Below are 25,499 nucleotides of genomic sequence, written 5' to 3' on the forward strand. Positions count from 1 at the left end.
TAATCTCTAGGTCCATCCATGTTTGTTCAGCTTTTTAACTGCTGGAAAAATAAGTGACCAGGAGTTCTTCTTCTGCTACCATCTGACTGTGCTTGGTCCAGTTCTCTCTCTCATTTCCACCAATGAGAAATGGCCCGAAGTCATTCCACCAATGAGTACCAGACCCGAAGTCTTGGCCTACCACTTGGCCTTAATCATGTTAAACCTTTTCTGCTGACACTTCAGACGACAGCTGTGCTCTTCACGGGGCGCTCTGTCAACAAGGCCAGGGCTCATCATTTCGTGAGAAACTTCAGTTGTCTCAAGTGTTAAATCTGCTATTCACGTAAATGTGAGTGCCCAGGCATGGCATTTCAGTCTCCGTAAAGAAAGACATTTATGGGCTGGATGTGATTTGCCTCACCTTCCGAGCAGCCTACTTGAAATCTGAGGTTTACTAGAGATGTATTACCTACAATTGAGGCATCAGGTGTCACTCTTTAGGGCAAGACCTGAGTTCCCTGAAGTTAATATACAAAGCCATTCTCGGGCTATTTAATCTCCATCAGCACTGAAATCCTCTACTGCATCCCCCTCTCCCTGGGATTCTTTTGTCACCAACACTCACAATCAGTCCAGACTACATGCACTCAGAATAACTGCTTAATGGCAGTAGGTTTTTCCAGCACACACACAGCAGAGTCCTGTGGCTGGGACATTAGCACCAGAGTCTCCTGATGCCTGATGCTATGATGATAGCTTCTTAGTAAGATCTGTACTCAGTTTTTAATGCTCCTCCGTATTGTGCCATCCAAGGGAAGTTTGCCACCAACCCTGAGAAGGGCAGCAGCTGACTGTCTTTTTCATGACTTTCCGGTTTACATGACATAAGCAGAGGGGAGAATGCACACTTCGACCTCAGCAAAAGCAGAATGTTCATCTGCTTTAAAACAAAAGCCATTCTTATTCTCAACCACCCTGATCAACCCTAGAGTCCTGAGGGCTATGCCTGGACTCCAAGATTAGCTCTGAAGTTTGTGTTGTCTTTTTTATTATTTTGTTTTTAATTGGAGGATAATTGCTTTACAATGTTGTGTTGGTTTCTGCTGTACAGCATCGCAAATCAATCATAACTATACATATGTATGTCGCCTCCCTCCCACCCACCCCTCATCCTGCCCCTCTCGGTCGTCACAGAGCACCAGACTGGGTTCCCTGTGCTCGGTAGTAGCTTCCCACTAGCTATCTACTTTACACAGGGTAGTCTGTAAATGTCAATGCTACTTTCTCAATTTGTTCCACCCTCTCCTTCCCCCACTGTGGCCACAGGTCCATTCTCTACATCTCTTCTCCAAGTGTGCTGTGTTTCTTAACAACAAAACACATATTCTTTGAGTCTGGGTTATACATTCCATCCAATAATATTAATAAAATTTAGAGAAGACATTAACTGGCTCAAATTTTTTGTGTTTGGATGAATAAATGCATCATAGTTCTGCTGAAAGCATTGGAGGCAAAACCCGATGAATAGCTCTTTGGAAAGGTGGAAAGATAACTTAGGATGGGATTACAAGAACTTTGACGTTAACAAGTCAAAGATGCTACATATCTTTCACACTGTCATTTCTTATCTAGAGAGGCAAGAGTTATTTTATTTTAGAGAGAAGAAGGAAAACATCCTATTTCATCCCTTTGAAGCCTTCCTTAACCAGGGAACGTTTGTCTTTTCCTTTTGACCACATGCTTCTCTCCTGGGAAGGTTCTTCTGCAGGTGAAAGTGTGCCCTCTTACACTGGCCCCCTGGGCTCCGACTCTTGGCTAAGTATTCTGTACATTTCTGAGTACACAACAGAAATGGGATCTGGAAAAGATTCACAGGAGAGCACAAAACAATTCAGGACAATAGAACCTCATGGACAGGTAAAGGACGATGGATTACTTGAGATAAAGATGTCAAGCATGGGTAAGGCCTTACACAGAAAATAATGAGAATGACCATCAGTTCTTGGTATTTTTAAAGTGAAAATACACAGGCTTAAATGGTCTCAGGGACCTTGTTTCCAGCATATCACCTTTCTTTTTCTGGTCCTATATCTCTAGTTTCTTATCCTTTCTAGCATGTGAAAGTGTTAGTCACTCAGTTGTGTCCAGCTCTTTGCGACCCCACAGACTATAGCCTGCCAGACTCCTCTGTACATGGAATTCTCCATGCAAGAATACTGGAGTGGGTAGCCATTCCCTTCTTCAGGGGACCTTCCCAACCCAGGAATCAAACCCAGGTCTCCTGAATTGTGGGCATATTCTTTACCATCTGGTAAAGACCTTGTAAAGTCACCAGGGAAGCAAGCAAGTAAATGTTTAAAGCTCTTCTATTAAGAAAGAAAGAAAAAAAAAAAGAAACAATTCCTTACTTGACCTCATTCTCTGGTTAAACTTCATCTCTTCAGTGGGGGTGGGGGATAAATTGGGATTGAAGCATATACTACTATCTAGGAAACAGATGATTCTTTTTGAGAACCTACTGTATAGCACAGGGAACTCTACTCTGTGCTCTGGGGTGACCTAAATGGGAAGGAAATCCCCCCAAGAAGGGGATATATGTACACAATAGCTGATTCACTTTGCTGTGCAGCAGGAACTAACACAACATTGTACAGTAACTATTGTTGTTGGTCAGTCACTAAGTCAAGCCCGACTCTGTGACCCCGTGGACTGTAGCACGCCAGGCTTCCTTGTCCTTCACCATCTCCCGGAGTTTGCTCAGACACGTCCATTGAGTTGGTGATGTTACCTAAACATTTCATCCTCTGCTGCCCTCTTCTCCTTTTGCCTTCAATCTTTCCCAGCACCAGTGTCTTTTCCGATGAGTCAGCTCTTCGTAACAGGTGGCCAGAGTACTGGAGCTTCAGCATCAGTCCTACCAATGAATATTCAGGGTTGATTCTTTTAGGATTGACTGGTTTGATCTTGCAGTCCAAGGGACTCTCAAGAGTCTTCTCCGGCACCACAATTCAAAAGAATCAATTCTTCAGTGCTAAGCCTTCTTTATGGTCCGACTCTCAAATCTGTACATGACTATTGGAAAAGCCAGAGCTTTGACTATACGGACCTTTGTCGGCAAAGTTGTCTATACTATTAAAAAAGCAACTACTCCAGTAAAAATTAAAAAACAAACAAAAAATCCCCAAACATCTCATCTTGTAATCCTTCGCCAAGCATCTTAAACTGCAGGTTGGTCTTCATCTTCCCCGCTCTCATCCCGACCCCTGTACACTGCAGGTGGACCCTTACTCCCACCGCCCCAGGGAAACCGCTCTGCTCAGGCCACCAACCACCTCTTAGTTGCTAAATCCTATGGTACCACTTTCTTTAACTTTCTGTTTTTTCACACTTACACTATTATTTCAAACTTACAGAAAAAAATGGCAAGAATAGCACAGAGAACTCCCAGATATATTCACTGATTCACTTTTTAACATTTTGGCACGTTTCATCATTCTCTCTCTCTGTAGATCACTCAGTCTCCGTGTGTAGACAGACACACAAATACACATTCTGTCATTTAAACTGTTATTGCTGGTCCCATCATCACTTAGTTGGTCTGAATCATTTGAGACTTGCATCTGTGAGTTGGATACATTCCTCCCTTTTCGTGGCACAGGTGCACAGGCTTCTCACTGTGGTGGCTTCTCTTGCTGAGAAGCACAGGCTCTAGAAGTTCAGGCTTCAGTAGCTGCAGCTCCCGGGCTCAGGAACACAGGCTCAGTAGTTGTGGCACAAGTGTTTAGTTGCAAAAAATCTTTTAATTGACAGAGAGAGCCTTTCCTGGCCCCCGGCTAGCCTGCCCAGCCTCTGTCCCCTCCTCACACCTTTCCCCTTTAGTCACTGAACTCCAGGCAAAACTCTCAGGGCAGACTAGACTCCCCCCACTTTCATTCCTCTGCTCTCATCTGTCTGCTTGGCATGGCTCAGAGGGTAAAGCGTCTGTTTACAATGCGGGAGACCCAGGTTCAATCCCTGGGTTGGGAAGTTCCCCTGGAGAAGGAAATGGCAATCCAGTCCAGTACTATTGCCTGGAAAATCCCATGGACAGAGGAGCCTGGTAGGCTACAGTCCATGGGGTCACAAAAAGTCGGACACGACTAAGCGACTTCACTTTCACTTTCACTTCCAGGGTCAGCTTAGATGCCATGCCTTTTCGAGAGGCTTTTCCCATCTTTTTAGGGCAGAATTAGGTGCTCTTTTAGTTATACTGCATTTTATGCCGACTTTCATATCACTGAATTCTGATGACTACGTAACTGTTTTGAGCTCCTTAAGGGTAGGAACCATTTTTGAAAGGGTCTTTTTTTAAGTTTTATTTCTATTTTTTTCTGAAGAGTTTTAAAAAACCTATGTCTTTGGGGCCAGGCACCTAAAAGCTGCTGGTTGGAACATAGTAGGTATTCAATAATTATTTATTGTCTGAATTATTTTGATTTCACATAGAGGTATCTCTATGTTAGTAAGAGTTGCTCATGGTTAGATTATGTTTACTAAAGGATGTGTAGATTCTTTGAAAGTCACCTTTTAAGAAAAAGATTTCAAATGAGGCCCATTTTCACTTAAGATTCAGTAAATGACCTATAAATGGTTTTCTAATCCACCACTGGGCTTCCTGGGTGGCACAGTGGTAAGAGATCCACCTGCCAAAGCAGGAGACGCAAGAGACGTGGGTTTGATCGCTGGGTCAGGAAGATCCCCTGGAGAAGGAAATGGCAACCCACTCCGGTATTCTTGCCTGGAAAATCCCATGGACAGGGGAGCCTGGCAAAGAATGATACACGACTGAGGGACCGAGTACACCATTAAATATTGAGTATCAGCTTTGGGCAAAGCAATGTCCTAGGAAGTGGAGAGAAAAATTCATACAAAATTATGGGAATTATCAAGGAACTTAGAGAGTAGCTGGTACAAAAGAAACACAGCTAATGGGACAAAGGTCAAATGGGGTAAACCCTGAAGGAGTGGTCCTGACCACAGGTGTGACAGGATGCGGTGGGGGAGACAGGAGGAGGAGGGGAACCAGAACAAAGGCAATGGAGCTGGGTAATTGAAGAGAAGAAAGGCAGGCATCCTGGGGACCTTCCTGGCAGTCCAGTGGTTAAGACACTGCAGTTTCAATTCACGTTGCATGGTTTCAGTCCCTGGTCAGGGTACTAAGATCCCATATGCTGTGGGGCCAAAGGGAAAAAAAATAAGGAAGGCAGCCTGGAGGTTTGTACATTGAGTATCCAGTCAGCGTGTTGGGTGCAGCGGGCAGCTAGGAAATCCTTTCTGAATAGAGGGAAACATTCCTTGGGCCGCTCTGTGTAGCCATCTTTCTAGGTCCAACAATCTTGAGATGTTTCGCTTCTTACTGTCTTCACTCAGGAGTGGGTTAGAACCAAGTGAGTCTAGGACACTCAGAGATGAAACAGCTTTCTTCTGATTTTTTTCTTTACAAAGTTTTTTTGTTGTCTCTGCCTAGGGTCATGCCATGCATCAAGCACCCCAATTTTACCTTGATTCTTTTATCATTGGCTGAGATGCCTCCAATTTTTCATAGGGAAAAGTGTGAAAACTAGAGGTTGTGAGACTCTTACATGCTTCAAGTGTGTTTTCCATAGTAATTTAAGTTCACTAGAGATAAAGGATCTTAGATTCATAGCATTTTGTAGCTGGGATGGCCCTTGTAGTTCATTTCTTTTTCTGCAACTCTGAAAGTAGCCTGGAGGCCACTGTGGTGGGAAAAAAAAAAGATGATTTGAGCTGTCTCTCTTCTCTAATGTTTCTGAAACTGGAATGAGCTCTCTTCTTCTTCCCGCCACCCTCCCCCCACCCCCACCCCCACCCCCACATTACCTAACACGTGGGATCGTAGTTCCCTGACCAGGGATTGAACCCATGCCCCCTACATTGAAAGCACAGAGTCTTAACCACTGTATCACCAGGGAAGTCCCAGGAATGAGCTTTATTCTTATTATTGCTTTTCCTTTGAACATGATTCTAACTAATGATGTCAACAGGCTCTGTAGGCTGGGTGATTTCAAAGGGCTTCTCCTTCTGAAAACGTTTGTTGCTTAGTCGTGTCTGACTCTTTCCAACCCAATGGACTGTAGCCTGCCAGGCTCCTCTGTCCATCAGGTTTCCCAGGCAAGAATACTAGAGTGGGTTGCCATTCCCTTCTCCAGGGGATCTTCCCAACCCAGGGATCGAACTGGGGTCTCCTGCATTGCAGGTGGCTTCTTTACTGTCTGAGCTACCAGGGAGGTCCAAGAGTCACTACTACACATAACGCTATATACTGGTTCAAGAAGAAATCAGCTGCTAGACCTTTTCTTGATTCTTCTAGAAAAACAGTCAGTGAGGACAGTTTCGTGAAAATCTTCCCTGAAACAACATTGTGATTTCAAAGTAGTAAACCCATGGCTCTCAAAGGGATGTCATCATGCTAAATTACTAGGTAATAGGCTGTCATGTTATGCCAGTGAGGGTTTATTGAGGCTCTGGGGTTTCCCATCTATTTTTAAGGACTGTGCCCCCCCCATCACATAGGGATACTATGTGACTGATAACTCCAAAAGGAAATAGACCTTTTTTTTTTTTTTTTTTTTTTTAATCTTGCCATGCTGTGTGGCATGTGGGACCTTATTTCCTGACCAGGGATCAAACCCAGGCCCCCTGCAATGGAAGGATGGAGTCTAAATCACTAGAACACCAGGGAAGTCCCCAGGAAACAGACTTGGGAGCAGTATAGGATCAGACAGTGTTTTGGACCTGCCTGTATTGTTTCCAGGCCATTCCTCTGAATATCGGCAGAGTGATGTAATGATTTTCCTCTAGGAAGGAGAACTTTGGGAAAGTGGGTAGGGTTGGCTGGCTGAGCAAGTAATGGCCCATCTGGGCAGAAGTCGTCTTACCCATCAGAAGGTAGGTAACTATTCTCAGGCATAAGAATAAACCCTTAAGTGATAAGATGTCAGCCACAGACCATCACTTAGATCCAGCAGTAACTCTTGAAACACACTTAAAATTCAATCTAGCGAGTGACCTTTAGCTGTTGGGCTCTTTGATGCCATTTGTCTTCAGGGTCTATAGCGACATTTCCAGTCTCTCTGGCATTCTGAATAGACGCCTTGTCAGTTACTCTGACGGGGTAGGAGATCTGCAGGGGTAAAACATAGACAGCATGTTAACTGGATTCATTTTAGTCTGTACTCTCGAAAGAGGTCCTGCAGTGTTACGTTTTACCTATGGTTCATTTCAATCATTCATCTCAGGTAGCTTAGGTACCTGGATTATTCCCAAGGAAAATAGGAATAAACAATGTTTTCTCTTGTAGGGATGATGTGAGAATTGGTGTTTTGAAGTCAAATTTTGTTGTTGTTGTTTAGTCTCTAAGTCATGTCCTACTCTTCTGCCACCCTATGGACTGTAGCCCACTAGGCTCCTCTGTCCATGGAATTCTCCAGGCAAGAACATTGGAGTGGCGAGGGGCCAGTGGCAGTGGGCCTGGAGTGAGCAGGGTTCGGCGGCCTCACCTATCCCCATTCAGAGGTGGCTATCGGTGGCGGCGGGCAGCGTGTCAGGCAGAGCGAGCCGTCACCAGGTGGGCAACAGGGGAACGTGGCTTAAGAAACTAATCACAGCCAAGTGCCTGTGCTTTGTTCTGCTGGCTGCAGATTTTGTGGAAACCCTGGTACAAATGGCATGTGTTCAGTGCGCAATAAAAAACTACTATCTTCAAATTGTAGTTCAGAATAGTGATGGTAGAATAAGCCCCCCTGTACCTTCTGTCTCTAGTCTGTCTGAGTCTTTACCAGCCCAGAGCACAGATGGCAGTGTTCCAGAAGCTCAGTCAGCGCTAGACTCTACATTTTCGTCCATGTAGCCAAGCCCTGTATCACATCAGTCACTTTTATCAGAATCTGTAGTGTCTTCCCCAAGTGGACAGTACATCTATGGACAAAGCAATACTGGAAACAGATGACCTGCAAACTTCAGTATCAGAAACAGCATAGCAGCCGTCTGAAGAGAAAACCAAGTCTCTTGAAAAACCAAAACAGAAAAAGAATCTCTGTTTCATGTGCAGGAAGAAAGTGGGACTTACTGGGTTTGAATGCCAGGTGTAAATGTTTACTGCGGTGTACACCATTACTCAGATGTACACAACTGCTCTTACAATTAAGGACTGATGGCTGCTGAGAAAATCAGAAAAGAAAATCCAGTACTTGTTGGTGAAAAGATCCAGAAGATTTGAACTGCTGGGATACAAAATCCTTTGATTATCTGCAAACTAAAAACTGACGAGGTTTTTTTCCCCTAGTCCTTGGGAACGTAGAACAATGTATCTTGCATAGACCTTTAATCATGAATGTCATCAAAGAATAGATTTTTGTTTTTGTTTTGAAAATTACTCTGAACATTTGTTTCCAATGCAGTTTCTGTGGCTGAAACGACTTAAGTAAACTCTGTGAATATTATCCTTTTAAGATCATTTTAATTTTAGTTGAGTGCAGAGGGCTTTTATAAGAAATGTGGAGAAATTTTGGAGGGCTGTGATTTTCCCCAGTATTAAACATGCATGCTTTAATCTTGCAGTTTATTTTCTCATTGTGTATAGCTTTTCTCTGCAGCACAATTTCTGTCTTGATAATGCCCTTTAGGGCACAGCTAGTTATCAGTAACTGAATATATATTAATCATTATGGCTGCTTCTGATTTTCACTGACAAAGATTATACATATGTTAGCATATAGTTTCTTTGCACCTAGTATTTACATCTGGATCATTTGTCACAGGAGAGCGTGTGTTGATACAATTTTAGTGAAGTTGCTCAGTTGTGTCTGACTCTTTGAGATCCCATGGACTGTAGCCTACCAGGCTCCTCCATCCATGGAATTTTCCAGGCAGGAATACTGGAGTGGGATGCCATTTCCTTCTCCAGGGGATCTTCCCGACCCAGGGATTGAACCCAGGTCTCCCGCATTGCAGGCAGACGCTTTACCCTCTGAGCCACCAGGGATGCAATTCTAAGTCTGCGTGTTTTTAAATTTTTTTGAGTGAGGGAAGGGAAAGCTGTATGCATTTCATTGCTGACTGCAGGTTTCTTTTAAGATTATGTTCATTGGCCTGTGTGTATACAATATAAAGAATGATCTGAAGTAATTAGCTGTATTTATATCTATCCACTGTCTTTGATTAAATAAAAAGGAAAACCATAAAAAAAAAAAAACCCACTGGAGTGGGTTGCCATGCCTTCTTCCCGACCCAGGGATTGAACCCAGGTCTCCTGTGGCTCTTGAATTGCAGGCAGATTCCTTACCACTGAGCCACCAGGGAAAGCCCCTAGCTACCTGTTTTAAGTCGAGAAATTAGGTTGTCTTTGCGCTATATGGAATTCTAGCCACTGGGTAGCATTTCAGAGAACAGACTTAAAGTTCTGCAATCTTAAAGGTGGCAGAGATTCTGAAGATAATCCAGCACACCCTCTGGTGTTACCATGCATCCCTGGTCGACCTTCCTCCCCTCACTGCCTAATCACATGCCCCTTCGACAAGCGGGAGAATCTGCTTGTCAGTATTTGTATAGATGGAGAGAGGAAGGCAGAGCAAGGTTGCTTGTGAATAGTCCCTTGCTGTGGGAGATCCAGTCCTTCCAACCACCCGCTGGAGTAATAAAATGTTAGATCTCTGAATCTCTGTTTCATTAATGATGAACATTCTTTTCCATCTTCGAGAAACCTAACTGCTATGAATGAAAGTGTTAGTCACTCAGTCGTGTCTGGCCCTTTCCCACCCCATGGACTGTAGCCCGCCAGGCTCCCCTGTGCATGGAATTCCCCAGGTAAGAATACTGGAGTGGAAAGCCATTTCCTTCTCCAGGGGATTGTCCCAATCCAGGGGTCAAACCCGGGTCTCCCAAATTGCAGGCAGATTCTTTACTGTCTGAGCCACCAGGGAAGCCCAGATTCTATTAGGCTGTTCCTTATAAGAGCAGTGATATGTTTGTAATTTCTATCCCTCTGCCCTTTGAAATAACACAGAATAACTCAATCCGTCTTTCAGAAAGTGCATTGGGGTTTAGGATCTGCATGGTTGCATTTAAATTCTCCCTGTGTGGCTGACTTTTACTTCATACTTACACAAGCAGACTAGTATTCAGTGCAGAAAGGCAAAAATACTTGTTAAATATTAACTAGTAAGCAGGCATCATTGACTCAATGGACATGAGTTTGAGTAAGTACTGGGAGATGGTGAAGGACAGGGGAGCCTGGCGTGCTGCAGTCCATGGGGTCGCAGAGAGTCAGACACGACCGAGCGACTGAACAACAAAGCATTTGTCGGTGATGATAACCTCACTCCTTATTCAAGGTAGCTTCTCTGGCACAAGAAAGACAATTTGTTTTTTGTTTGTTTGTTTGGGGTGCAGCCCTCTATCTGAATGCCTCCTGATCACAACTGCCCAACTCAAATAGTGTGAAAGTTTCCATGTTTAAAAGGTTGATCTGTAAAAAGGGAAAAAAATGAAAGTAAAACTTTTTTCATGTTTGAATTCTCACTGCTAATACAGGAACACAATGTACTGTTGGATCATGGAGGTTTTTTTTTTTTTATTACAAATGGAAGTAATCAATAGGTTTTGAGTAATTACCTACTCTGCAAGTGGAAAACTTCATGATACCATGCAACAGTTGAACTTGTGCTAAGATGGGAAGTTTGGAGTTAAATGCTATAATAGAGCTCAAGGTCAGGAGCCGCTTTCTCGTGTTTCCATCTCTCAGCCCTTCACTCTTTCCAGAAACCCAGGATGACAATAAAAGTATTAAGATTTTGCAACTTTTGTCATTGTTTTTTTTTTTTTTTTTTAACTTTACATAATTGTATTAGTTTTGCCAAATATCAAAATGAATCCGCCACAGGTCATTGTTTTCTGTAAGGCTTCAATCCCTTACTGCCGTGATGTGAAACAAAAACACAACTCATTTGAAAGAGAGATCAACTCTGTCCTGGAGGAGAAATGACAGTAGGGACGGGGGGGAGGGGGGGGGGATCTAAATAGGCTGCCTAAGCAGGCGAGGAAATAATCCTGTTTTCAATCTCAAACACGCAATGTCTTGGACAAGCTGGAGCCTGGGAGAAGCTGGGTTTATTCCTAGATCTGCCACGAGGAGATTTGATGCCCTAGCTTTTGTAAAGGGGACTTCGTTAATTTGGTTTTTCACTGGTGATATTATTTGATAAACAACCATGGGGTCCCTTAATGGAGCTCTGATAAAAAGTTTATAGATGAAAAAATATAAAGGCATTGTTCTACACTGCCTTCCCCAGAGAATGTAAGATGTACAGTATTTCCATCCACAGGCTGTTTTGGTAGAACTCGGTGTGTGAATCCCCCCAGTGAGTCTCTGGGTGGATAAAGCATACTTCTACATTATCTCTTTGAAAGTGGAATGGGACACAACCTCTGCTAGCTATTTCTTTTTTTTTCCCCTTGGTGAGCCATTCTATTAATACCAATCAAATCGAGAAAATGATCAAATGAAATTGCATTTTGAGCATCATAAGCTGTGTAATGTCTATTCTGTTAAATTGGGACCTATAATTGCTTCTCTACTGAAAAGATACAACAAAGACAGCAATCATGCTATGTCATTATCCCGGACTAGAAAACCGGCCTTTGCTGGGAGGACTTCAAAGGCCTGTGGTTCTCGAATTGCATTTGGCTGCTATTGTTGAAGCTCGGGCAATCTTGATTAGGTGTTTACACTGAGGTAAGGCGCAGAGCAGAGCGCCTGAGTGCCTGGGTCTAGAGCCATTAAAAAATTGTACATTATGTTCCTGGCTTTGAAGTGAGGGTTTGTATGTAGGAGAGCAACTCAGATTGAGTACAGCTGAGCTAGATTGGGCTGGCTACTTCTGTCTCAAAGAAACTCATCAGGTTCTTAGGGAATCGGCACCACAAAACAAGTTGATGCTTTACCGAGAGCCCTATGTGGATCCGCGCGTACCCACAGAGACACACACTGAAACATGTTTAAATACAATATCACTGTGAGGTCCTGCAGTCGCTGAAGGTTTGGGTCCTTTTTTCCCCTTTCCGTTATATTCTGTTAATAACCTTGTGTTTAGTTGTTGTGGGGGAGTCTCGTGTGAATTTATTAGGTTCCCTGTTATTCTCATTCCTTGATGGTATTTATGATATATGACAAGCATATATCCAGATTAAAATCGGCCAGAGGGTCCTATTTTTCCAAAGTTGCTGTTTGCTTAGCATCATTCCAGCACATCTGTTATTGAATCCCTCTCTTAGGAGCGTAATCAGTGGACTGAGTGTGCGTCTGTTTGTGAACTTGGCTGATGAGTGACGTGCAGCGTTAACTTGTCCTGTTTCTAATCCGTATTGCTCTGTGTCGGTTTGGACCTGCTAAGGTCAGCATTGCTGCTGCCTGTATTACATATCTTCTTCTGTGGCTGGCAGAAGAGGCAGGGACGTCAGGCTGTTGGGCTCCGACAAGGGTATTTAGTACAGTTGTTTGAAGCTTGAGTTATCTGGGCGTTTGTAATAATTATTCAGCTATTTAGAGACAAAACACCTGAAATGTTTTGGCTCTGCCGCTGGCCACTTTCTCTATCCTATAGAACAGGGAGTCCCCAACCTCCGGGATCTGTGGTGGAGCTGATGTAATAATAATAGACATAAAGTGCACAATAAATGTAATGCTTGAATCATCCTGAAATCATCCACCACCCTCGGTCTCTGGAAAAACTGTCTTCCACGAAACCAATCCCTGGTGCCAAAAAGGTTGGGGACTGCTGCTATAGGTCACTTCATAATGTATTTAGCATGCATCTACTCAGAAACTGATGACACTGAGATCTCCGAATATATTATTTTTACATTAAATTTCTGTATAAGACTCTTGAGCTTCTTACAACCCTACGTGAATTATGCCAGGCACCTACTTAAAGAGCCTTCAGTGCACTTCCTTTGCCCTTAACCTTTAAAAGGTTTATAAGGTCCCACATCCTCTATACTCAGCCTCTCCTCCCTGCTCTCATTGTTGTTGTTTAGTCACTAAGTCGTGTCCGACTCTGTGACCCCCTGGACTGCAACACACCAGGCTTCCCTGTCCTTCACTTGCTCAAACTCATGTCCATCGAGTCGGTGATGCCATCCAACCATCTCATCCTCTGTCATCCCCTTCTCCTCCTGCCCTCAAACTTTCCCAGAATCAGGATCTTTTCCAATGAGTCAGGTCTTTGCATCAGGTGGCTGGAATATTGGAGCTTCAGTTTCAGGATCAGTCCTTCCAATGAATATTAAGGATTGATTTCCTTTAGGATTGACTGGTTTGATCTCCTTGCTGTCCAGGGGACACTCAGGAGTCTTCTCCAGCACCACAGTTCAAAAGCATCAATTCTTCAGTGCTCAGCCTTCTTTGTGGTCCAACTCTCATATCCATACATGACTACTGGAAAAACCATAGCAGACTTTTGTCAGCAAAGTGATATCCCTGCTTATTTACATGCTGTCTATGTTTGTCATAGCTTTCTTTCCAAGGAGCAATCATCTTTTAATTTCATGGCTGCAGTCACCATCTGCAGTGATTTTGGAGCCCAAGAAAATAAAATTTGTCACTGCTTCCACTTTTCCGCCTTCTATTTGCCATGAAGTAATGGAACCATGATCTTCGGTTTTTGAATGTTGCATTTTAAGCTAGTGTTTTCAGTCTCCTCTTTCACCCTCATCAGAGGCTCTTTACTTCCTCTTTGTTTTCTGCCTCTTTAGTTCCTCCTGCTCTCGTTAGACTATGTTTTCAGGTCTGTTGTTGGGCCACATGCTCTGGGTCCATGCACACGCCATTCTTTGCCCGGAAACTTTTCACCTTACCTACTCTGACCAATCCCATTCACTGGTCTACTCTTGGCCAAAATATAACTTCCTCCAGGAAGCCTTCCCTGATACCCCAGGAGGTTATAACAGATGTACCACCGCCTTAGTGTTCTGTCCTTTCCTGTGTGTGACAAGTTTCACCCTGGTCGTTATGTTTGTCTCGCCTCTAGATGTTAAGTCCCACGAGGGCAGGAAAAGGAGGGACTCTGTGCCGGGCTGTAGGGCTGCAGGGGCACTACTCCCATGAGCTGTGTGCTGACTCTGGATGTGCCTGGCACATACGTGCTCAGTAAACGTTACTGAGTGAGAAGATTCATCTACATTGCTCACTGGTTGCTCCATTTACATCTGAACACATCTAATCTATTGTTTCTCTGCCTAGATTTGTGGTTTTCGATTAAAGCCAGGTGGCGGCTGTCAGCGATACAAGGTAGAAGCTAGGATCCCCTGTCTGTTCTTTCCCTTGCTGGCTTGGCTCCAGGCCCGTTAGCCCTTCCTCTCTTCAGCGCTTTGCATTTGCTGTTTCCTCTCCCAGGAAAGCTCTGCTCTCCTACCTCCGTGACCTGTCTACAATGGTGACCCCCACCCCCAGCATTCCCTGTCCCTGCTCTGCTTCCTGTCTCTCCTCACCACTTACATCACCTGCTAATACGCTGATTATCTATTTTGTCTATTGTCTGCCTCCTCCTAATAGGAAGTTGGCCCTTATTTTTGTCAGTTTTGTTCACTGATATATTCCAAACACTTGGGACAAAGCCTGGCACATAAGAAGCTCTTAATAATTGTATGCAAATGAATGACGCCAACAACCATTTTCAAGAATGTGAAAGAGATTTTTAGGAATGTGGCATGAAACGTAAGTGAGGGTTGATTAGCAACCTGAACTCCCTATAAACAGCTAAGGATATGTAAGTGTGACCTCTGGACGGTCACAGGATTCAGATTGCTCCGTGACTAAAACCCTTCGGTGATTCCATGTCGCATAAAGGAGAGGCCTAACTCTTCAGCATGGTAGTTCTAAAACTTGAGCACATGTCAGAATCACTTTTGTTAAAACACAGATGTAGGGATTTCCCTAGTGGTGCAGTGGTTAAGAATCTTCCTTGCAAAGCAGAGGACTTGGGTTCGATCTCTTGTCAGGGAACTAAGACCCCACATGATACAGAGCATCTAAGCCGACCTGCCACAACAAAGACCTGACGCAGCCAATAAATAAACCTTAAAAAAAAAACAAACACAGATGTACGGAATTCCCTGGTGGTCCAGTGGTTACAACCCAGTACCTTCCCTGTCAGGGTACGGGTTTGATCCCTGATCAGGGAACTAAGATCCCACGTACCTCACGGCACAGCCAAAACAGCCCCTAAAGCAAAACAAAAACACAGATGTAAAGGCCTCACCCTGATGTTTCCAGTTTGGGAGATCTGGGCTGGGGCCTGAGACTGCATTTCTAATGAGTTCCCAGTTTGCAATTCTAATGGTCCTGCTGCTGCTGGTCAGGGACCATATTCTGAGAGTTCTTCCTTGTGAAAGGCCCATGCCCATTTCTCTAGCCTAAATATGGACCTCCATCCTGACAATCCAGTCATCCACAACACAATCTAGTCCTCCGCCTCCACTAACTCAGTTGATTAAGTAACACTCTCCAGTCCTTTCTTAAGACAGCCTAACTTAAGCCCATAGGCAAACACTCATATTATGCCTTGATATGTCTGTTTCCACTAGTTGAGTTACGTGTTTACCAAGAGGCTTTTACTTGTTTATTCCTATTGTATATGTTGTTAAAATTATGAATTTGATTTAAAGATCAGATAATCTGGAGAAATCTGAGTGTGAACAGAGAGCTGTTTTCACAAAGACTGAGTTGAATAATTTAGAATGACCGAGTCAAACAAATGGCAGTATCACAACTGGGTGAGGTATGTGTCTGTGTGTGTAAGAGACTAGGGGACACAGTCACAAAAATCTAGAAAGGTTATGTTCTTAGATTGTTTCTCAGCACTTGCTAAGTTTTTATTAATACTTTGCTTTCAAGAAATCGGAAGTGGAAACCATAGATCTTTCAAACTGATGTGAGAAAGATGTCGCAAAACATAGATTATGCACTAGGCCCCTTAGTGGAAAAAAAAAAAATTCGTGAGTTAATGTATATTTATATACTTAGAGTGAAAGTTGGAGAAGGAAATGGCAACCCACTCCAGTGTTCTTGCCTGGAGAATCCCAGGGACGGGGGAGCCTGGTAGGCTGCCGTCTATGGGGTCGCACAGAGTCGGACACGACTGAAGTGACTTAGCAGTAGCAGAGTGAAAATGAGATATTTTACGTCATTTGTCATACTGCTTTAACCACTTGACTTGATTGACTGACTGCCAGTTCCTGCCCAGCACCATAGTGGTTCCTCCTGTACTCACAGGTCTCCATTTAGCAGTGTCCTCTCGCACCCTCTTAGCACCCCACGTGCTCCCTTTGCCTGAGGTCTCTTTGCTGCCTGCCTCTGCCTGTTACCTTCTGCTGCTGCTGCTGCTGCTGAGTCGCTTCAGTCGTGTCCGACTCTGTGCGACCCCATAGACGGCAGCCCACCAGGCTCCCCCGTCCCTGGGATTCTCCAGGCAAGAACACTGGAGTGGGTTGCCATTTCCTTCTCCAATGCATAAAAGTGAAAAGTGAAAGTGAAGTTGCTCAGTCGTGTCTGACTCTTAGCGACCCCATGGACTGCAGCCTACCAGGCTCCTCTGTCCATGGGATTTTCCAGGCAAAAGTCCTAGAGTGGAGTGCCATTGCCTTCTCGGTGTTATCTTCTACTTCTCCTTAAAGACTCAGTTCAGTGACTGCCTCTTCCATGAAGCCCCCTCTGACTTCCCCAGACAGACCTGGGCATTTTTTTTCTGGGTTCTTTTGGGGCCACAGGTATCTCTAGGACAGCAGTTATCACTTGGTCTTGTTTACATGTCTGCTTCCTGCTTGGCCAGAAGCTCCTAAAGAGCATGTACTCTGACAGTGGCAAAAATGACCACAGAAACATGGCATCTGGCAAAGAGGCAAAGGATGGTGCCCATCACCATGGCTCTCGACTTTACTGCAGAACAGGGCACTGTGGCCTGGGTAAGAGAGCGCAGAATTATCACATTCTCCAGGCACATTATCATTATTTTTTTTTTAATTGGAGGACAACTGCTTCCATTTCTGTTGTACAGCAAAGCGAATCAGCTATATGTGTACACATATCTCCTCTGTCTTGAACCTCCCACCCCATTCCACTCCTCTAGGTCATCACAGAGTACTTCGATGAGCCCCCTGTGCTATGAACCAGCTCCCCATGAACTGGCTGATTTACACATGGTATGGAGAAGGCAATGGCACCCCACTCCAGTACTCTTGCCTGGAAAATCCCATGAACGGAGGAGCCTGGTAGGCTGCAGTCCATGGGGTCACTAAGAGTCGGACACGACTGAGCGACTTCACTTTCACTTTTCACTTTCCTGCATTGGAGAAGGAAATGGCAACCCACTCCAGTGTTCTTGCCTGGAGAATCCCAGGGACGGGGGAGCCTGGTGGGCTGCCGTCTATGGGGTCGCACAGAGTCGGACACGACTGAAGCGACTCAGCAGCAGCAGCAGCAGCAGTGTATATATGTCAGTGCTGCTTTCTCAGTTCTTCCCACCCTCCTCCTGCCCCTTCGGTGTTCACATGTCTGTTTTCTATGTCTGCATCTCTATTCCTGCAAATAGTCCACACACGTTTTTTCAAAGTTATCCTTAGACATGATTCATTCTGTTAAAGTTCTGGTTTTTGAAAGGGCATGCTTCAGTTATGAGGAAAGTTGTCTCTTCATGGGTCCCTCCTCAGTAATGCTGAATTAATGAAGCGTCACTCTATAGATCAGGCAAATAAGTGCTGACTAGCGCATACAAGAAAGATGCCTTAAGAAACGTCTTGTATTGAAAAACTATAAAGTTCAATTTAAATTATACTGTTATAAGTAAGTGCTCTTGTTGTGGTTGCATAGGGCAAAATAAAAAAAAATCTATCAATGAACATACACAAAGTACCTACTCTATAGAATATTTTTTTGTCAGTATGAGACGTGGGACTCAAAAACACCACCAAACTGGAAGAATTCTATAAAAAAGCATTCTGTGTTTCTGACCAAATATAATTAGAAAAAGATGATCATAATTTAAATAAAAGAAGTTTAATTTTATAGACAACCAAAGGTCTTAAACCATGATATTCAAAACCACAGAAAAGGAGATCATTATATCAATTAGATATTGATTTTATCCAATTTTATCCAAATTCAGATCAAACATTCAGTAATAAATGTAACATTTATATAAGGCTATATCATCACTTCATGGGAAATAGATGGGGAAACAGTGAAAACAGTGTCAGACTTTATTTTTCTGGGCTCCAAAATCACTGCAGATGGTGACTGCAGCCATGAAATTAAAAGACGCTTACTCCTTGGAAGGAAAGTTATGACCAACCTAGATAGCATATTCAAAAGCAGAGACATTACTTTGCCAACAAAGGTTCGTCTAGTCAAGGCTATGGTTTTTCCTGTGGTCATGTATGGATGTGAGAGTTGGACCGTGAAGAAGGCTGAGCGCCGAAGAATTGATGCTTTTGAACTGTGGTGTTGGAGAAGACTCTTGAGAGTCCCTTGGACTGCAAGGAGATCCAACCAGTCCATTCTGAAGGAGATCAGCCCTGGGATTTCTTTGGAAGGAATGATGCTAAAGCTGAAACTCCAATACTTTGGCCACCTCATGCGAAGAGTTGAGTCATTGGAAAAGACTCTGATGCTGGGAGGGATTGGGGCAAGAGGAGAAGGGGACGACAGAGGATGAGATGGCTGGATGGCATCACTGACTCGATGGACGTGAGTCTGAGTGAACTCCGGGAGTTGGTGATGGACAGGGAGGCCTGGCGTGCTGCAATTCATAGGGTCGCAGAGTCGGACATGACTGAGCGACTGATCTGATCTGATCTGATATGATTATGCAGAGCATTCACATATAACATCTTATTTGGCCATCTAAATAACTGGATCTGTAGAAGAAGGTAAACATTCAAGACTTAATTGACCAAAGGTAATAACTGGCTGTAATAATAATGGGGCTCAAATCTGGTCTTTCAATGCCAAATTCCATTATTTAAGTCAGGAGCATGAACTCCTCAGTTTTGAAAATTTTTTTCACTTGAGAGTGATAAAAGCCTGAACCACCTCCCCTCAAGTATTTAAAAATTACATTACTTCATAAAAGATGTAGAAAGTGCTTACTGCATGCCATGCTCTAGGAATTCAGAGATGAGCCAGTCCTTGCCTTCAGGACCTCAGAGTCACGTAAAGACATACAGACACAAACATTAAATAGTGCAGCGTGGTGTCATGGGTTTTGTGGTGGGTGTTCAAGGATGAGTGAGGAACTCAGAGTGTCTTAAAGGCAGAGGGCTTTGGGCTGAATCTCAAAATGGAGGGTGAGATTTTCCCAAGGAAACAGGACAGGGAAGGGTAATTCATCAGCCTGGACAGAGGGCCAGGGGAAGTGCTGGGTTCAGGGAGCCGTGAGTTCCCAGAGTACGGCTGGAGCATAGGATGCAGGGGAGGAGTGACAAACGATGAGGCTAAACTGGCAGAAGGGGCCAGGTCACAAAGGGCCTTGAGTACCACTCTGAGGGTTTGACTCTTATCTTGAAATTAACAGGGACCCTCATTAAGCAGCTGGTTGATATGATCAGATTTGTATCCAAGAAGAACACTTGTGACCGCAGTGGAGAAGTTAGATTTTCAAGAGCTGTGATATGAAATTGCACTTTGAGACCAAAGCGTCAAATATTCCCTAAGTTCCTTGTTACCAAGTGTAAATGTCTGAAACATTAACTGAGGCCAAATGCAACTTCCTAAAGAAATATTGCCAATGAGTACAAGACTATAGGGTCCTGTAATCCCCGGGGCAGTGTTTGATTGATGGGGGAACCTTCAGGAGACAGCCTGGTTAGTGGACAGTCTTTTGGGAGTCACATCATAGAATGGGCTTCTAGAGTCTGTGTGCGTGCTAAGTCCATTCAGTCGTGTCTGACTCTGTGTGATTCTGTGGACTGTTGCTTGCCGGGCTCCTCTTACCATGGGATTCTCCAGGCAGGAATACTGGAGTGGGTTGCCTTTTCCTTCTCCAGGAGACCTTCCTGACCCAGGGATCAAACCTCACTGCATCTCCTGCGTTGGCAGGTGGGTTCTTTTACCACTAGCACCAGCTGGGAAGCTAGGGTCTACAGATGTTATCCTTTTGGCAACATTTTGTTCTTACTCTACCTGAAGTCATATGCTTTTCATTTTCAGACACTGTAGCCTGAAAAAAAAAAAAAGCCCTTTAGAAGGACCTGGTTTCAAGGTGGATTCTTTTCCTTTCTCGTGACTTAAGGAACGACCCGTTTAATAACAGCTTCCCTTCACTGAGTGTCTGCCACGTGTCAGGAGCTTTGTATAAATTCTTGCAGTAGCCCTCCAAGGCAGAAATGAACCCCCTATGACAGGTGAAGAAGCTAAGGTTTAAAGAGTCACTTGCTCAAATATCTAGTTAATGGTACGACCTAGTACATTGAAGAGCCAGCATCTAACCTGTGATAGTCTGACTCCCAAACCAGTGTTCTGTTTTGGTTTCATCCCCTTTCCCACTATATTGTGTAGCCCCTTCCAAGGCTGGGACCAACCAAAGCTCTTTGCCCAGGGCTTACATAGTCTTCTCTTTCTTACCCATTCACGTCTCAAACCATATCTTCTCAGAAAGGGAAAGCTTCCCTAAGCACCTCGTTAAACATCCCAGTTATACCTTTATTAAAGGAAGTTGACTCAATATCCTTTGAGGTATTGAACCCTACCCAAAATTATTTTGTTAGATGTTTCTCATCAGGTGATTGGATGTAAGTTTCCTGAAGACTGGACTCGACATCTCTTATTTCCTGTGATATCACTAGCACTGAGGAGAGTGCTTAGCATACAGCTGGCGCTCAATAAAGATACGTTTGGTTGAGTGACCTGCTGCCTCAGCAACAGCCTCAAAGATGTGCTGATGCTCAGAATGGGTAGTGGATTCTATGTAAGGACCTTATATTGTTTTGAAGGCCATAGGTCATGGAATAACCTTTCTATATGCACACTGCAAAGTATCTGTAATTTCTTGAAGAAATTACAAGGGAAAAACAGAATAATATGTATAAAGCACTTCTGCTGTTTTCTGAGCCCATAATAAATTTCACCTTCATCAGTCTTCAAAGTCACACTTTAGAATCAAGATAGAAAGGTAGCTCACTTTTCAAGAGACAATTTCCTTTAATGGTAGATCATAAATTGACTTAATTCTAGTGAGTTTCAGACAAATACCTCTGGCTACTGAACAAGTCTTGAATAAAAGCAAGCACTGAATATTCACTAGCTAAGTGTTGGCTGACTGTGATACTTAGGTGCCCTCTAGCGTGTGTTGATTTTTATATCAATTCCTTGTCTTGAACATTATGTGACTGAGATCTCATAATGCATTCTAAAGGTGATTTTTCCAGTGCATTTTAATGTAAGATAAACAGATCTATGAAAAATGGTGAAAAGGTCGTGGAGAAATAAAATTTAAAAAATCAGTGGTTCTACTCTGAGCCATTATTTTCAAGCAGAAGTGCAATTTAAGTGACCCTGAGCAATCAGGGAGTATAAGGTTACCAGGGTTCCCACAAAACACTAGATATTGCAACCACATAAGCATGGTTCAAAAGTAAGACATATATAAAGGCATGAAGTGAAGAATTATGCTCCCACTCTACTTCTGCCCCATCCTCTACAATTAACCAGCTATGTATTCTTTCTCACTATTTTAAAAACATATCAAGAAAATATGTATATTTTTATTCCTCCCCACTTTTTTTGCACTATATATACTTTTCTACAACTTTAACTTCTGTCTTAGTAATAATAAATCCTGATAGGTTGTCCATAAAGGTTCATGGGGAACATCTTTTTTTTTTTTTAAGCTATAGGATGCTCTGGTATATGGACGTACCATAGTTTATTACAGATTTTCCAAATAATAGACATCTGGGTACCTTCCAATCTTTTGCTATTAGAAGGATGAAATGAATAATTTTATACAGGGTTATTTCAAAACTGCACACATATAACAAGGATACAGTCCTGGGAGAGGAAGACGTTGGGTCAAATTTAAAAAATAATAATTACTAACACTTATATAGCATTCACTATAAGCCAGGCATCAAGTTAAGCACTCTCCATATATTAATTTACTTAATCTTTTTAATAATCCTTTGAGGAAAGAAGGTGCTATTATTATCCCCATTTTAAAGATGAGGAAAACTAAGGCATAGAGAGGCTGCACAGCCTGCCCAAGGTCAGACAGCTAGCAGGTGGCAGTGTTAACCAACCTGGCTTGAAAGCCTGTATTCTTAGCCATTATGCTTTGCTTTCTCAGGAGTGTGTATAGTATTTGTATTTTAAGTGGATATTAGCAACTTGTCCTCCATACTAGTTAGTCCAATTTATTCTCTCACCAGCTTGACTGTACTTTTTTTTGCCCAGAGGTTAATAAAAAATTGGGAATTTTATTGGTTTAATTATAGATGAAAAATGGAATCCCAATATAGTATTAATTTGCATTTCTCCTAAATGACCAAAGTTGGATATGTTTTCATATGTTTAATAGCCACATGTATTAATTTTTCTGTGAACTATATATTCCTATATTTTGTAAATTTTTATATTCACAAAAGATACTGTCTGTTGGTCTCTTTCTCATTGACTTCTAGGAGCTCTTTACATTTACACACATATTACTTTGTGATATGAATTAGACATATTTTTCTAGTTCTTTGTATCTTGATTTTCTTATGCTTTTCTTTCTTGCAGAAGCTTTTGATATTTATATACAGTTTACCCTTGTACAAAGTGAGGGTTAGGGGTACTGACCCTCCAGAAAATCCATGTATAACTTTACAGTCAGCCCTCCATATCTTCAGTCCTGTAGCTCTGAATTCAACCAACTCAACATTGTGTAGTACTGTGGTATTTATTTATTTTTAAAAAACCACAAGTAAGTGGACCTGTGCGATCAAACCCATGTTGCTCAAGGGGGAAGTGTAGTCAAATTCATCTATGTTTTGTAGATTCTGGATTTTGAATAATTTCAAAGTTATATGAGAATTTTCTTGTTTTCCCTCTAGTATTTTATGGTTTAATTTTTTTTTTTAGAGTATACTTTCTTTACAATGTTGTGTTAGTTTCTGCTGTACTACAGTATAAATCAGCCATGTGTATACAATGGTTTAATTTCTAAAAATTAAATATTTGACCCACTTGGGATTTATCTTGTTATATGATATGGGGTATGTATACAACTTAATTTTTTCCCAAATGTCTATCCAGTTGTCTTCTTGGAGAACTCATCATTTCGTCACAGATTTGAGGTCTTGCCTTTATCAAATAATTATGTCAGATCATATATTCTCACACTAATTTGGTCCTAATTCTAGATTTTCTGTTCTATGTGTCTGTAAATGCATTAAACAAAACTTTATTATTTAATTATTGAGGGTTTAAGTATACTCTGTTAGCTAGTGGGGCTACATTCTTTCACGACTCTTTTTAAAAAAATTTTGTTTAATTGTATAATTACTTTACAATATTGTGATGGCTTTTGCCGTTAATTTCCAGAGCTTGTGTTATTATTCTTGCCTGTTTCTTATGTAAACTTAATAATTAACCTTTTCAACTTTTTTTTTTTTAATGGGTTGGCATTTTTACTGGGATGTTGTGTGAACTTCTTAGACTTAATTTCAAATCTTCCCAAATAACAATACACTGCTTAAGACCCTGTCTGATTCACTGGGCATAGAGACTTGCAACAAAATGATGGGTTTTCTTGGCTGTGTAGTGGTAATTGACATTTATTCATTCAGTAAACAACAGAGATCATTTATCCTTTCAATATTTCTAGTTGTAAGATGTTTATTATCTATTTCAAAGAAATGAGTAGGGAAAAACAGATTTCCAAATATGAAAACCTTCAAAACAGATGCTGCTTAATCTAAAACAGCCTCCAAACCTGCCACCCCAACTTCTTACCTCACATCCTCAGCCATTGCAAACATCAAGGACCAATGAGCAGGGACTTACACAACTGTTACTGTAGGTTTCTGAAAAACCCTTTATGTTCTTTCTGTGTCATCCAGGGACCAGCACCCTTGGCATCACCTGGGAGTTTGATAGGCATGCAGACTCTTGAGTCTTACTCTAGACCTACTGGATCAAAATCTATATTTAAACACGCCCTAAGGGGGTTCATAAATACCTTGAAGTTTGCAGGAAAGAAGATCAGTGGTTCTTAAAGTGTGGGCTTGATAGCAGAAATGGTGGACTCTGCAACTATGTATAAAAATTCAAACCTTGGGCCCCACCCTACCTCTAATGGATCAGAAATATCTGGGTTAGGTCCTGCAAGCTGCTTTAACAAGCTCTCTAGATGATTCTAGAGGGGGAAAGGAAAGACAAGAAGAGGACAAGGGGACGACAGAGGACAAGATGTTTGGGTGGCAACACAACTCAGTGGACATGAGTTTGAGCAAACTCTGGGAAATAGTGAAGGACGGGGAAGCCTGGTGTGCTGCAGTCCACGGGGTCACAAAGAGCTGGACACAACTGAGCAACTAAACAACAACAACTGGATGATTGTGATACACCTAATATTTGTGAATCACTGCTCTAGATCATCGACTCTCAGTCTTGCTGAGATACTAGGATCACCTGGCAAGCTTTGGAAGCTCCACAATGCTTCCAAAGTGAAGCATTAGAATTTAGAACTAGAATTGTGAAATTAGAAAAGCGAAATTAGAATTTCAGTTGCTGCAGGCTCAGGAACCAAGACGCTTGTCATTTTCCAGGTGATTGCAATGTGGAGCCAAGGATGAGAACCACTGCTCTAGTGTGGAACAATGCTTCTCAAACCTGGCTTCATGTTAGAACCACTGAGGGTCTTTTTTAAAAATACTGATGCTCAGGATCTCATCCAGAGATGTAAACTGGTCTGGGTAGTGAGGATCACATTCTCTCCACCGCCCCCCACAATTGAATCCAGCCAGGATTTCAAACCACTGTTCTAGAAATACCATTTCTCCCACATAAACTTCAAATCACAGTAAAGAGAATAAAGTTTGGAGGTGACAGAAGATGGACATTTTTTATTTCCCATATATGTACTGAGCCATGATAGTATGTTAGGCTAGAAGATTTAAAGATAAGCACAGGGACTTCCCTGTTAGTCCAGTGGTTAAGACTTTACCTTCCAATGCTGCGGGTGCAGGTTTGATCCCTGGTTGGTGAGCTGGGAACCACATGCCTTGTGGCCAAAAAACCGAATCATAAAACAAAAACAGTATTGTAACAAATTCAGTGAAGACTTTAAAAATTATCTACATCCAAAAAAAGAAAAAAAAAGTCTTAAAAAAAAAAGTACAAAGCATAGTTCCTGCCTATCAGGGAATATATAATCTGTACTGGCAGAAAGACCTGCACATACTTCATACATAAATAATGACTTGAACAC

At 42.6% G+C, this 25,499-nt stretch overlaps 1 protein-coding gene and 1 pseudogene across 1 annotated transcript in view; one reads left to right on the top strand and one right to left on the bottom strand.

Moving 5' to 3' along the window:
* JHY (junctional cadherin complex regulator) overlaps positions 1-25,499 on the bottom strand; it is an 82,350-nt gene that overhangs the window by 25,657 nt on the left and 31,194 nt on the right. The window contains exon 4 of the mRNA XM_006072530.4: positions 7,052-7,165. Within this exon, the coding sequence (XP_006072592.2) occupies positions 7,052-7,165 (114 nt within the window). The remainder of the gene's footprint in view (positions 1-7,051; positions 7,166-25,499) is intronic.
* On the top strand, positions 7,220-8,260 carry LOC123329793 (annotated as a pseudogene).

This window comes from Bubalus bubalis, chromosome 16 (assembly GCF_019923935.1).
Source record: "Bubalus bubalis isolate 160015118507 breed Murrah chromosome 16, NDDB_SH_1, whole genome shotgun sequence".
NCBI classification, from domain to species: Eukaryota; Metazoa; Chordata; class Mammalia; order Artiodactyla; family Bovidae; genus Bubalus; species Bubalus bubalis.